The 14,593-nt window shown below is 41.7% G+C and overlaps 1 protein-coding gene across 2 annotated transcripts in view; it reads left to right on the top strand.

Annotated features, from left to right (window-relative positions):
• Positions 1-14,593, top strand: part of LOC104967026 (LIM domain and actin-binding protein 1-like) — a 37,059-nt gene that overhangs the window by 12,030 nt on the left and 10,436 nt on the right. For both annotated transcript variants that reach the window (XM_010796393.1, XM_010796394.1), the window contains exon 5: positions 3,560-3,626. In XM_010796393.1, the coding sequence (XP_010794695.1) occupies positions 3,560-3,626 (67 nt within the window). The remainder of the gene's footprint in view (positions 1-3,559; positions 3,627-14,593) is intronic.

Raw genomic sequence — 14,593 nt, 5'->3', positions numbered from 1 at the left:
CCCCCCCTGGAACACCTGCTCCCTGTCGCCTCTCCTGTTCCCACCCAGTCTCCGTCCCCTCCTCCCCTAAAACCATCTCCGTCTCCCCCGCTGTAAGCCTGTCTGTGCCTCCTCTCTGCTGCGGGCTTCAGTCATACGATCCGTCCGAACCGGCTTCCCCTCCCATCTTTCTGCCGACTCTATCGTCCCCTTCATCTCTCCGCTCGCCTTCACCAGAGGTAGCTATGGTGTTTCCATTCACTTTAAATACGGGGTTGATTTTTTTCTCTTTGTTTAGCTTCTGCACTGGCGCCTGGCTTCCGTGCGCTGAGACACACCGTCTACTTTGACTTTTCCTCTCTGTTTTTGTTGACTTAGATTAGTATGTTTTCCCTGCAGCTGAAAGAGGCCTTTTAGTGCCGCGGCTGCAGAAGTGCCTGCATTGAAAGCCTAATCAATGGCTGCTTTTGAACTGTGTGCGCTAACTTTGATCAATATTATTGTTTTAAAGGGTTTCATTTATTATTTGGGTACTTCACTCTTCTGTCTTTGTTTTGCTTCGTGTAAGAGCATCTTATTGTCTGTGAATGGTGTGTTTCCGGAGGTGGGTTCAGGGACGGGTGGGGTTATTACTGCAAGTCAGTCTGTAAGGGAGCTTTAATGGTATCAGGATTAGCAGGAGATTCTTTGTCTAGCCGCTGATCCAGCCTCCTGGGACCTGCATGGCCCGGCTGCTTGTTTACATCTCCCCCCCCCTCCCCTCACACATATGTTTACACCCCCTCCTCATGTACACACACATGCATGCAAACCAGCACCCCTCTTTTTAAAAACTGCACCTCCGGTCCGTGGAAGATGATCCACCCTCGGGGATTGATCTAGTCTTATGATGACGACGTTTCTTTTGTCAGGATGTGACTATGTTCACTGGAGCCAGAAACTCTGAGTGTGTTCATACTAATATTTATTATTTATGCTTGCATGTCTATTGCATTCCTGAGTCTCAGATTACTTCATTTGTTATAGTCTGGTTTATTATCTTCTCCTGATAAAAGGATCAAAGTTTAGTTTCGGGTTAAAGCTGAGATAATCAATGTTTGTATTTTAAAGGGGCCTTTCTTGTTGTGCATTTTACAGTTTTCCCTTTCCTATAATGTGTTTAGGTTTGTGTGCATGTAAATGGTCTGAAAAGGCTTTGATTGTTTCCGTAACATAGTGACCTCACTATGTTACACTCGCTCTTCTATTGGCTAGCGCTCAAACACATTGTACTTGATAGGCTAAGGGGCGGGACATCTCTAAGCGGTCGACCAATCACAACACAGCCGGCCAGCTAACCAATCAGAGCAGACTGGGCTCTGGTTTCAGACAGAGGGTGAAAAGAGGTGCTGCAGCACAGGCAGTATGAGGAAAATAGAGCTTTTTGAACATTACAGCATGGAGACATGTCACAGTAGAGACACTAAATACAAGAATGAACCTGATAATGAAAATAAAAGGGCCCATTTAATATTGGATGAATTGACTACATGTTTGTGGTCAGTTCTAGAAAGATAAGCCTCAACACCTTCTCAGCACTAAACTGGAGACACAGGGTCTCAATGTCGAGGAAGGATGCTCCAGAGCCACTATTTCAAGGATGCTACGTCATCGAGTCCCGCCGAAGGACTGTTCCAATGTCCAGCATACTTGGAATTCTACTGAGGTAGGCGTACTTTGTTGTGGGAAATTTCGAGGCTGCACATGTGTATCCTCCGATCTTAAAATCCCCACAATGCTTTGCGCACGGACCAATTTCCAAATCTTTGGTGGAAATCGCGCTCCATTTAAGGCGAGGCCTCGCATATGACGCACACCCGTTAGCCTGTTCCACCATTCTTCGTTTTCCGAGGCTAAGAAGGATTCTTGCCTCGCTTCTGAAGCAAGTGACTCGGAGGTACATGTGCTACCAAGCAAGCCTCCTCGACATTGAGAACGATTAGCTGGTGAACATAGTGAAGCATTAAGCTCATTGGTTCCTACCTGAAGAATCAAAATATTTGTTTTTGTTAATTTCCCAAATGAGTCTGACCTTGATTATACTGACGTGTTTCTGAGCAAGGTCTGTCACTAGAGGGGTTTTCACATTTCTATGTTGATCATTTCTTGGGAAACTTATCAAAAGTTTTTTTACCTTGCATAAGTGATGCGCATAAACTTGTCTGAATCTTACGTGCTGTTTTCAGTCTTCACCTCAACATCTGTTTTTCTTTTCTATCGTCAAATCTTTCACAACTCTGACCTGCTGCAGCCTGCAGACTCTGAGCCTGTCAGGACGCAGAGGGCAGCTCAGGCGTAAGGACCTGGAAATAACAAAACACTGAACAGTGGTGGAAAATAAATTAATGCACTTAAACTTACCAATACAAATTCACTAAAACATAAATGCAATTATTACCTCAAGTTAAAATGGCAGATATTGTTAGTTTGGGAGAATTAATTTAGTTGTTTGTAATAAAGGAAGACTATAATTGTCAACAGTCTCCAATCAATAAGCAGTAATTTGGAAAACTACTTTTATGTAGTTGTAAAATATGTTCATTCAGAAAAGTGCTTTTAAAATGACTAAGAGCTCTATATGCAACTCTAATGTATACCTTTACTAAGTATTGGAGTGTATGAGTTTGCAGTAAACCACTTTTGATACTTTTAGTATTTGTCTTCAGTATAACTCTTTTACTAAAGTAAGATTTTAAAAGTATAACCTTTACCCGTGAAGGAGTACTTGCACATTGTGTATTCAACCACTGGCACTGAATCAGTTTTCACAAAAGGGTGAAAACTGTTTGAACCTTTTGTACATTTCCGTGGTGAATCTGTTGAGCAGGTGAAGGATCTGAGATGTTTCTCACAGCCTGAAGGCTAAATGAGTTGAAGCGTCATCTGATTTATCGTGTAATCTCTACCGTAGGATGTGTGCCCTCATGTTGGCACGGCTGTCGGGAGGAGGAGTTACACTTCTGAGATGTTGAGACTTGAATATAACAACAAAAAATGCATTCCTTTCATTTGATATAATAAAGCTCCTATTATGTTTGTAAGGGATTCACATGGTTGCGATCTTACATTTTGAATGATGCATCTTCAGAGATTGACAGGACACACCCATGAGTTTAAAGAAGAATATTCTGCTTTAATCTGTCTTTTATAGACTTCAGGTGTATTAATGGAGGGTCTGAACTACAACAGATGAGTTAGTTTGTTTCTTGCTGTTGTTGACAGACGGTGTCTGTCTGAGGCTCCGTCTCTTTGAGCTCATAAGGGGATTAAAGTGGTTTGGTGACACACACACACACACACACACACACGTTCTTCCTCTACACTCTGATCTTCCTGATGAGTGGTGTTTATCAGCCGGTTGGCTCCACCGGCTGAAACATGTGAGCTGGCTCAGAGTGTGTCAGCAAACTTATGTGCATGTGTGTTTTTGGAGGTCATGCAGGACGCATTGGAGCTGCTTTTTTGTCCCTTTGACTTATTTTTAAACCATTTTTGTCTGACAGTGTGTGTATGTTTGCTTCTTGTTTGTTTCGTTCTGCAGGGGTCCAGAGAGCAGCCGAGAAGAGGAAGCGTCGGTAACACCGCCAACATGGACCAGCTACTAGGAGGTACACATTCTGACTTTTCTTTAGTAGTTCTTTGGGCATTTTGTACGTGTGTGTGTATATATTTTTATTTTTTTTAGGTAAAAAGGAAGGAAATAAATGTAGAGAAAGCTAAGTGGGGAAACATGCGAAAAATGTCCCTTTCCAGCTTCAAACCGGAAACATGTAGCACTTTAACAAATACAAATAAATAAGATTTATTTATTTTACTTTATTTGTTTTTTCCTATTTCTTAAGCTGCTAAATGCCCTTATGTTAACCAGATGTATGCTAACTGTCAGTCTGAGCAGGTTCTGTACAGTGAGTTTTTAAAGTGCCAAAAACTTTGGCCAAAAACAACAGAGGGTCATGAGAGTGAACTAAACCTGTAAAGATATAGCTTTAAAACCAAAATGAGCTAAAAGATGCTAAAACATCGAATAGAGCTCAAAATGGCTTCCTGGAAACAAGATGGAAACAAAAACATGGAATTGGCCGGAAAATAAAAAAGAAACTGACATTTTAAATAAAAAGCTCTTTCTGTGATAATGCTCTAGTGACCCATTGTTAACATGGCAATATTGATTTATAGCTACTTTTAAAAAAACAAATATAGAGACGAATGGATATTCTTTCCGTCAAAGGCATAAACATCCCTGAATGCTCTCACATTCCCAAGCCTTCATCTGCACACACATTGTTAGGCCTCTCAGTTTCTTCAACAAAACACGCCGTCGTCCCGCCTTCCTCGGGATGGATTACATCCTTCCCAGAAGTGAGCGCTGCACAAACTCTGGTCAGCTCCAGAGAGCACAGGAAGTGAGGCAGACCCCCCCCTGCACACTGCACCCCACTCCCCACTCCTGACCTCATGTTCCTGTCCACAGCCTGCATGACTAACCATCTGAACCGGGATGGGTGGAAGTGTAGATCCTGAACAGAAACATATTTTCTTCACTAAGAGAATACTTTAGTGTCGGATCAAGTCTGACATTTTTACTGCATCATACAAGCTCTATTTTAAACATGAATAAGGATGTTGCATAATTAAGACAAGGAAACAAGCATTTAATGGAGCATCTAAATCACTGAAGACAATATGTTTAGATACTTTGCCTCACATTTGATCTGGGATTTAACTCCCCATTTAATTGGAGTGCCTGGTGCACAAAGAGGGCTTTAGTCTAAGCCAGTGTTTCTCAAACTTTTTCATACCAAGGACCACTTAACCAATAAGAAAACACTCACGGACCACCTAACTAACATCGTTTTTCTAGAAAAAAATTACAAATCGCCTGAAAATGATACAAACAAGTGGCAACATGTGTGATGAAGGTGTTGCGCTGGGCTATNCCTGTTTTTAGAGATGTGGGTACGGAGGAAAAGAGAGAGGGGTTTATTTCTGACACTTTGTGAGTCTCCTGACACTAAAGCCCGCCCACATTTGAGTAATGTCGTCATGACGCAGCAAATCTGGATCAGCTCCGTTGTTCCCCTATTTTTAGAGATGTGGGTACGGAGGAAAAGAGAGAGGGGTTTATTTCTGACACTTTGTGAGTCTCCTGACACACCGGGGACACACCGGGGACACACCGGGGACACACGGCGACACACCGGACACACACCGTGGACACACCGGGGACACACCGGGGACACACCAGGGACACACCGGGGACACACCAGGGACACACCGGGGACACATGGTGACACACCGGCGACACACCGGGGGCACACCGGGGACACACCGGGGACACACCGGGGACACATGGTGACACACCGGGGACACACCGGGGACACACCGGGGACACATGGTGACACACCGGGGGCACACCGGTGACACACCGGGGACACACCGTGGACACACCGGGGACACGTGGTGATGTAGAGAAGACATCAAAAAGTGACTTTTTGCATGACTCACCTGAAACTGCTCCTAAACGTAGCTGCCTTAGCATCGCCTCATTTAATGTTGTTACTTGTCAGTTGACGCATTTAATGTCGTAGAAAAGAACGTTCAAATCTCTTCAGTTTGTTGTTATTTTCTGTGACTAAACTGGATAAACATGAGCGAAGGATTTTAGGACTGATGGTGTGTAGGAGGAGAGATGACACATTGTGTGTGTGTGTGTGTGTGTGTGTGTGTGTGTGTGTGTGTGTGTGTGTGTGTGTGTCCATGTGTCCTCTGGTCACCATGACAGCGTCCCCTCGGCCAATCAGAGGCTGAGTTACAGACATTCACTGAAAGAATTTCAAATATTTACACTGGTAGTAAAACTGCAGCTCTTTACGTCCCTCCTTTATTCTGGTTAGGGTTATTACTCCTCTTTTCATTTCCACCTTCCTCTTTCTCTTTCTCTTCCTCCATCTGGACTTCCCTCTTCTTCATCTTCTCCTTCCTCTGCGCTTCATTCCTCTTCCTTTCTCCATTTATTTTTGATTGATTTATTATTTATTTTTCCTTCTGTTGTTGTTTTTTCTACATTATTTTCTATTTTATTTGTATTTATTTTTCTTTCTGTCTTCTTTCTCATTTTGTGTTGCAAAACATTTTCTACATTATTTAGCATTCTCTAGTTATTTATTTATTGCACACTTATTGTTCAGTCTGTTTTATCTTCTTTCTTGTTTATATAATGTGTTGTTGTCTTTGTTTGTGTTTTCCTTTTCTAAATATTTCATAGTGCGTGTTCTATCCGTCTCCTTTGAAACTCTTTGGAGACACAGAAACATTTATTGTGTTTCTCAGCGTGAGCTTTCTCTCTTTCAGCATCCCTTCATCTGCAGCTGCTTTCTGTTGTTTCCTCCACGACTCATTACACACACACACACACACACACACACACACACACACACACACACACACACACACACACACACACACACACACACACACACACACACACACACACACACACACACACACACACACACACACACACACACACCATTAAGCAGCTGATGGTGTGTGAAGTCTTCAGATGTCTTAGTTTTCCTCCGTCTTGCTTCTCAGTTTTTTCCTTAATACCAGAGCCCATTCTGCTCTGTTGTGATTGGTCAACCGCTCAGAGATGTCCCGCCCCTTAGCCTGATCATCTTGTTGTCATACCTGTCTGTGGTTGGCTCGGAGCTGTGAGAGCTGTGATGTAATTGGCTGGATTCTTCTTCTTTTTCTTCTTCAGGTATATTTGGCGGCGGCGTCCCCCTCCCCTCCCCAAAACCCATCGCCGACAGCGACCCCGGCTACCATGGCAACAGCACAAGCCCCTCCCTCTCCCTGGAGACGGAAAACGTTACAAACTCTTTACGAAACTTTAGCGAAGGAAACGTCACGGCGTACGATGTTAGCGTTAGCACCGCCACCACCGCTACTTCCTACTCCTCCTCCTCTCAGGCCACGCCCACTCAGCCCTACACAACGACTCCTGATTGGCTGACGTCTGTGACATCACTCAGCACCGCCTGGCCAATCAGCAGCACAGCAGCGACGGAATCAGGTACAGGAAGCAGCAGGGGCTCATGGGAAATTTAGTTTTTTTGTATCACACACAAATGGAATCAATTAAATAGTGATATTTAACAAACAATTGATGTTTGGAGGTTCTGGGAAATGTAGTCCTAAAGTGTTTTGGTTTTTGTGTCGCCAGTATAGCGCTGTAGTCTTTGTTTCACCACACGGAATGTGTTTTGTATTAATTATAGGTTTTTTATTAATGTTTTATTTCATTTTCAGTTATTATTCTCCCTCTATTTCCTTTTTTTTCATTCTTAGTTTTTACTTGAATTTTTATTTTATTTAATTCTCACATTTTAGTATTATTATTTGTATTTATTTAGTGGTATCTCTGCTGAGTCATGGAGGCATTATTTATATTTGCTGTGAGTTTTAAATCTGAACTTCGATGACACAGTAATTCATTTAAAAAATAAAATAACGCACATACTCGATTTACAGCCAGTATTTGAAGTGTTTTTCAAAATAAAAGTCCCGTGAAATCTTTAGGCTAAACTCACATTTATTAGATTTTTTCTACAGATATTTGGATTCAACATAGATGATGCTGCAGTTTTCATGTCCTTGAAAAACTACAAATCCAACAATCCTCTGTGGTCTCTTGTCTTTGTGTCCTTTTCTGCCAAAAAACGTCTCAATCACTGCAGAACAGACGACGAGTCTGAGCTGAATCCAGATCTACTGTCCTCTAATGTCCTCAGAGTGTGTGTGTGTCTCTCTGTGTGTGTGTCTCTGTGTGTGTGTGTGTGTGTGTGTGTGTGTGTTTAAAGATTCTCCTCGTCTCTTTGTCTGTCCTCTGTGTCTCTTTCTCTCTGTATTAAAAGTCGAGGTGAATGCTAATGAGCTGCAGACTGTCCTGTCCTCTGATTGGACGCTGGGCGGTCACCTGACTCGTGCTGCATCTCTGTTTGCGTATTGTTGTGTTTACTCAAGCTATTTTAGGTGCATTAGTATAATCAATATGCTCTAGTATGAACACCTGTATTATGTCTTTAATCATCTCGTTTTCAAACATTTATTCCGATTTTGTAAAAACGAATACATTTGAACAATGTTATCACTTTACACAAATGACCTTATAATTTAAATATTTCTTAATTGAATTTGACGTCTCATCTCACGTGGTTTTAAATATTGCTTCATTTATTTTTCAAATATGACCTTATTGTTGAATTGCAGTACTTTGGAACAATCAGTTGTTTTAAATGAAATCACCTTTAAAAGAAATTCCCCCTTTTTTTTTACGAATCACAACATTTTCAAAAGGTATCTGACTGTAAAAACATTAACATGAACGATCACCATGTTGTGTCCTCAGGTGTGTGTCAGCTGATCGATGAGCCTCAGTGCAACAACATGCTGCCCTACAACCTCACCTGGCTGTCCTCCTCCGTAGCCGTGGTGAAGAGCTCCGAGGTCGACATGTTGCTACGGTAACCACACCCAAAACACACCTGTAGACACCCAAAAATACACCAAAAATGTGTGGAAGAATTTCTTTTTTATAGAATAGAATATTTTTAGGAATGATTTGTAATGTTTTTTATTGGACTGCAGGTTCTTCGGCTACCTGAGCAGGTTGTCGTGTTATCGGCACATCATGCTGTTCGGCTGTTCTCTGGCGCTCCCAGAATGCATCGCTGACACTTCGCACAACAGGTGAGACATCACGGAAAACTAAACATGGACAACGTGTTGGAGCACTGGCCAATAGGAGCGCAAGTGTTACGTAGTGATGTCACTGTGTTCCAGAAGTAAACAAAGGAGTGAAGGAGCTTATTGTGAAGATGACAGATGGAGAGCATTCTGGAAATGTAGGCATCACATTTGAGCTAGTTATAAAAGTATTTATTGCATATTAAAATCACACTGTTGCTCCATATGAGTCTCAGCTGTTCACACTGTAAGTGAGACATAAAGTGTGTGTGTGTGTGTGTGTGTGTGTGTGTATGTGTGTGTATGTGTGTGTGTGTGTGTGTGTGTGTGTGTGTGTGTGTGTGTGTGTGTGTGTGTGTGTGTGTGTGTGTGTGTGTGTATGCCAATAATAACATCATTACACTCTCTGAAATTTGAACACACACACATTTGTTTCGCTGACGGTGGCTTCGACTCTGCATGACCTCTGACTGAAGGATTATGGGAACCTGAGTTTTATTGCTGCTACTGACGCCCGTGTGTGTGTGTGTGTGTGTGTGTGTGTGTGTGTGTGTGTGTGTGTGTGTGTGTGTGTGTGTGTGTGTGTGTGTAGACGGGTCGTGCTGCCCTGCTTCTCGTTCTGCGAGGCGGCGAGGGAAGGTTGTGAACCTGTCCTTCAGATGTTTAACGCCTCGTGGCCCGACTTCCTGCGCTGCTCTCAGTTCAGCAACGCAACCTTCGCTTTACCTTCATCATCATCCTCATCACCTTCATCATCTTCTTCTTCTTCATCACCATCATCATCATCATCATCGCCCACGGCAACAGCAGTCCCCGCCACTCATTCCTGTTACACACCGAGACAGATCAAAGGGAAACCATGTGAGTAAAAAAAACACATTTATTTTATTTGTATGTTACGCTCTGAACTGATGACATCACTGCTCCTCCCTCTCTCTGATTGCTCGGCAGCTCTGTGCGGCGTGAACGACCACTTCCTGTGCGCGACGGGGATTTGCGTCCCCCAAAAACTGGTGTGTAACGGCTACAACGACTGCGACGACTGGAGCGACGAAACACACTGCGGTGAGACACATGTTTTTGTTTTATCCGTTGTGAGGTCCACTGTTTTTATAAAAATCTTGTGGGGACGTACACGCAAGTCATTAAAATGTCAATCGGAAAACCACGTGGAGGTTTGGGGAGAACACTCGAATAAACTTAAAAATATAGAGATGTGTGTGCTATAAAGACAGAACAGATTATTATTAACTAACATTTATTTTATTTATAAAGTTGCATTTTACTCTAAGAGATTTAGTGGACTGCAAAATAATAAAATATAAACACAAAATAACATTCTTCCAGACTGTATCCAAGGTCGAGCAAATATGAACTAATACAAAATAAAAAAGGTCAAACAAAGAAGAATTTGTGGATAACTTGAAGGGTAAATGAAAAAGTTGAATACAGGTCTTTGAATAAAACAATTAAAACAATCTGATAATTCACAAATATAAAACTTTAGTTTGTTTGGGACTTTTTGGGTATGTATAATATATCCATGTGAATTATTTTTATTTGTTATGAGTGTATAGATCTAAAGGAAAATGTACCAAATGTTTTGATTTAAAAGGGTATAGATTTAATAAATGAAAGCTTTGGTGTGTCACTACTTAAAATAATAATAATAACATTTCTATATTTTTAAGTTTATTCTAGTTTTTTAAACGTTTAAAATGACTATAATAAACCTTACATAGCTTCATTGTAATGGGAAGTCTTTAAAGAAAAACGGCGGTACATTTTTTTGCCCGTTGTCGTGGCGACGGTGTGATTGATTGGCCGACGGCGGCGGCGAGAGTTCCGGAACTCTGAGAGGTCGTCAAGGCGACGAGAGAACACTTCCAGCCTATAGGAGAGCGGAATGTAAAGAGAGAGAGTTCCATCTCTTTGTTCTGATAATGTCTCTCACCCTCTCGCTGACCTCTGATGATGTTTAGGAACAAAAAACATCAAGGAGAAAAACAAGAGATAAAAGAGGGACGGACGGTATTGTTCTCGCACGATAAAATAAGGAGACGAAAAACTAAAAAAGACAAATAAGAACGATTTGGGACTGAAGTTAGTTACCATTTTGTAGTAGCTCTAGATAAATCTGAAAACAAAATAAATGTGAAAGCTATAGAAACATTTCCGAAAAATATTGAAACATTTCTGAAACATGTTGCACACATGTGTCAGAAATGTTTCAATATTTTTCGGAAATATTTCTAGAACGTTAAAGGAAATAATTACAAGATCACAAAAAAATCACAAAAAAATCACAAAAAATCACAAAAAAATCACAAAAAACACAAAAAAACACAAAGAATCAAAAGAAATTACAAAAAATCTCAAAAAATGTGCAAAAGGTCCAAAAAATATATGAAGATGAATCTGAAACATTTAATTCATGAAGAATAAAATATACATGTGATAAATGTCCAGGGTCTGAGATGATGGGTTTAGATCCAAAGATATTTCCTTTAATATGAATCAGAGGCGGAACCTGAATGTAAACATGTTTTCTTTCAGTTTGTTCAGAGTCTGAGTTTCGCTGTAACACCGGTCGCTGTATCTCTCCTGAGCGGCTGTGTGACCGATATGATGACTGTGGAGACCTGAGCGACGAACTCAGCTGTGGTACACACACACACACACACACACACACACACACACACACGAACACACACATTAATACACACAGTAAAACACACTTTTAGTGATGCAGTTAAGCAGCAAGGGAATCCACCACCTGTCTTATCTGCCAACACACACACACACACACACACACACACACACACACACACACACACACACACACACACACACACACACACACACACACAGATCTGCAACACACCACACCACCCACACACACACACACACAACACACCACACACACACACACACACACACACACACAACACACACACCACCACACACACACACAGTATCATTGTTTTGGGGAGTTTCTTGTGTCTGTCCAGCTGTTAAATCTGATCCCAAACGAGGAGTGCTTTATTTTGCCTTTCTTTTTTTTTTTGTGTTTTGGCTTATAAGTTTAAAGATTCACTTAAAATAACTTTAAAAGATAATCCGTTGTTAGTTAAATGTGGTTTATTGTGAAAATAGTAGCTTTGATTGTTTTGTACAAAGATAAGTTTAGGATTTTCATGTTGAAGTGAAAGTTCTTTGTTACTTCTTACATGGTTTTCAGATGGTTATTAAAACACACAGAATACGATCAACGTAAAAACAACAACACTATAATGTCTATATGTTGTTGTGTGTGTGTGTGTGTGTGGTGCTGGTGTGTGTGTGTTGTGTGTGTGTGTGTGTGTGTGTGTGTGTGTGTGTGTGTGTGTGTGTGTGTGGTGTGTTCATTGTGGTGTGTGTGTTGTGTGTGTGTTGGTGTGTGGTGGTTGGTGTGGGTGTGTGTGTGTGTGTGTGTGTGTTGTGTGTGTGTGTGTGGGTGTGTGTTGTGTGTGTGTGTGTTGTGTGTGTGGTGTGTGTGTGTGTGTGTTCAGGTGTGTAACCTGTCTCTGGAGCACCGCTGTTGGACGACGCTGTGTGTCCCCTAATGACTGGCTCTGTGACGGAGACCAGACTGTCTGGACAAGAGCGACGACAACTGCGGAGTGAAAGTAAAAACGTATCAATCATGAAATATTAAAATATATAAAGCGCCGTACAAGACGCTGACAGAAATATAATTAACTGGAAACAACGTTGTTTTAAGGGAAGCCACATCTCGATTATTACTGCCTTTTGTGATGAGAATGCATTTCAAAGTCAGATACATCTTATTAATCAAATGAGGAAGACAAGTAAAGAGCACCTTGTGGTGGATAAACTAGGATGTGAAACGATGAAGTGGAGCTGAACAGAATATCTGGTGCTTAAAAAGCCGTTCTCAGCTTCGGTTGGATTGTCAATCTCATCAAATATGAAGATAATACATCGGACAGAGTTCTCCTCTGAAAAAACGTTCTGAGTCACTGTATGATTCCCACTGCCTTTGGGAGCTATAAACACTGGAATAAAGCCGATGCAGGCTGTTGTCCTGCAGTCAGCAGCTTCTGAGTGACGCTCCGTCAAAAAACCCCGGGACAAATGATCATGATTCATGTGTTTTTCTTAATTACTTTCTTGTTGAGTAAACTCGTTAGTCGCTCCCTTGTGTGTCGTCTTTTGAAAACACCAATAATGAATACTCGTGTTATGAACAAAACATAAATTATGTGTGTGGGTGTGTGTGTGTGTGTCTGGCTGTGTCTTGTTGTGTGTGTGGTGTGTGCTCTGTGTCTGTGTGTGTGTGTGTGTCTCTGTGTGGTGTTTGTTGTGTGTGGTGTGTGTGTGTGTGTGTGTGTGGTGTGGTGGTGTGTGGTGTGTGTGGTGTGTGTGTGTGTGTGTGGTGTGTGTGTGTGTTGTGTGTGTGTGTGTGTGTGTGTGTGTGTTGTGTGGTGTGTGTGTGTGTGTGTGTGTGTTGTGTGTGTTTTAGGTGTAAGAGTCAGGGTTCTGATGGGAGTGTTAGGAACGGAGCTTGCATCCCGTCGGGCGTTTCGATGTGACGGCGAGACGGGACTGTTATTAAGGAACGGCAGCGACGAAGAGCACTGCAGCAAAGAGAGTGAGCACCTGTCTGTCTTTGAAACACCTGTCTCACCTGTCGCTTTTCTCTGTGGTTCTGATTGGGTTCTGTGTGTTTTCTAGATCAGGGTGTGCTGCCTCCCGGTCAGCCCCAGCTGATATTTCCACTTCCTCCTGCGACCCTCGGAACAACAACAACAACAGTAACTGCAGTAGGTCCTCACTTTGATTTAAAAAAAACAAGGGTCCCCCCACTATGGCACCTAAAAGGATTATTCAATTTGTTTGTGTTTAACTACTTTACATTCTATATATTATTAATGATTAGCTAGTGAATTGAAAAAACAAATGTTAGTATTGTTCTTGGATCTGCAATAACTGCAGTAGGCCTCCACTGATTTAAAAAAAATATAAATCAAGGGCCCCACTATGGCACCAAACAGGATCATCAATTGTTGGTTTAACTGCTACACTATATATATAATGATAGCTTTTAGTGAATGATAATACAAATTAGGTATTTGTTCTTGGGATTTCGCATAATAACTGCACTTGACTACGAACATAAAAAAAATACTTTTTTGATACATTACACGTGTAATACAGTACACAATGATTATAATAAACTATTACAATGACCAGAAACATGTTTGTCTGTGGGTCTATTTATGCTTTAAGTAGTTATAATGTTCCCAATAGATCGTGAGACCTGTCTATAAATTCATCAACATGTGTGCACAATTCTATGAATGCACCAACTTCCTGTTTCCCCCTCCAGCGCGGATGCGGAGAGCCATTTCCCTGCGAGGCTTTGCATGAAACCTCCCGTACAACCAAACCATCTTCCCCAACTTCCTGGGGCCCACCTTCTCCAGAAGGGAAGCTCTGTTCCTGGGAGTCGTGCCCCCGCCCTCAGACCGGATGTCAGCCCCTTCCTCATTCTACGCCTGCACGCTGCTGGTGCCAAGTGTGACCCGGTGCTGCAGAGGTCCCACCATGCAGGTAAACTGCTTTAAAATAACCAATTATCTTCATTAAACCACCATTGACCGGTTACCTCTTGCAGAGGCTCACAGTGTGTGTTTATTTATTTAGATTTTATAGTAGCTGGATATCATTGATTGGTTGAAGACATATTTAATTTTATGGATCCATTTTAAAATATGTTTTATTATCCAGTTTGATTGTATTTAGCTGTGTTTATTATAGT

Source organism: Notothenia coriiceps, unplaced genomic scaffold (assembly GCF_000735185.1).
Source record: "Notothenia coriiceps isolate Sejong01 unplaced genomic scaffold, NC01 NC01_scaffold00037250, whole genome shotgun sequence".
Classification (NCBI taxonomy): Eukaryota; Metazoa; Chordata; class Actinopteri; order Perciformes; family Nototheniidae; genus Notothenia; species Notothenia coriiceps.
This window is presented reverse-complemented; position numbering and strand designations above follow the sequence as displayed.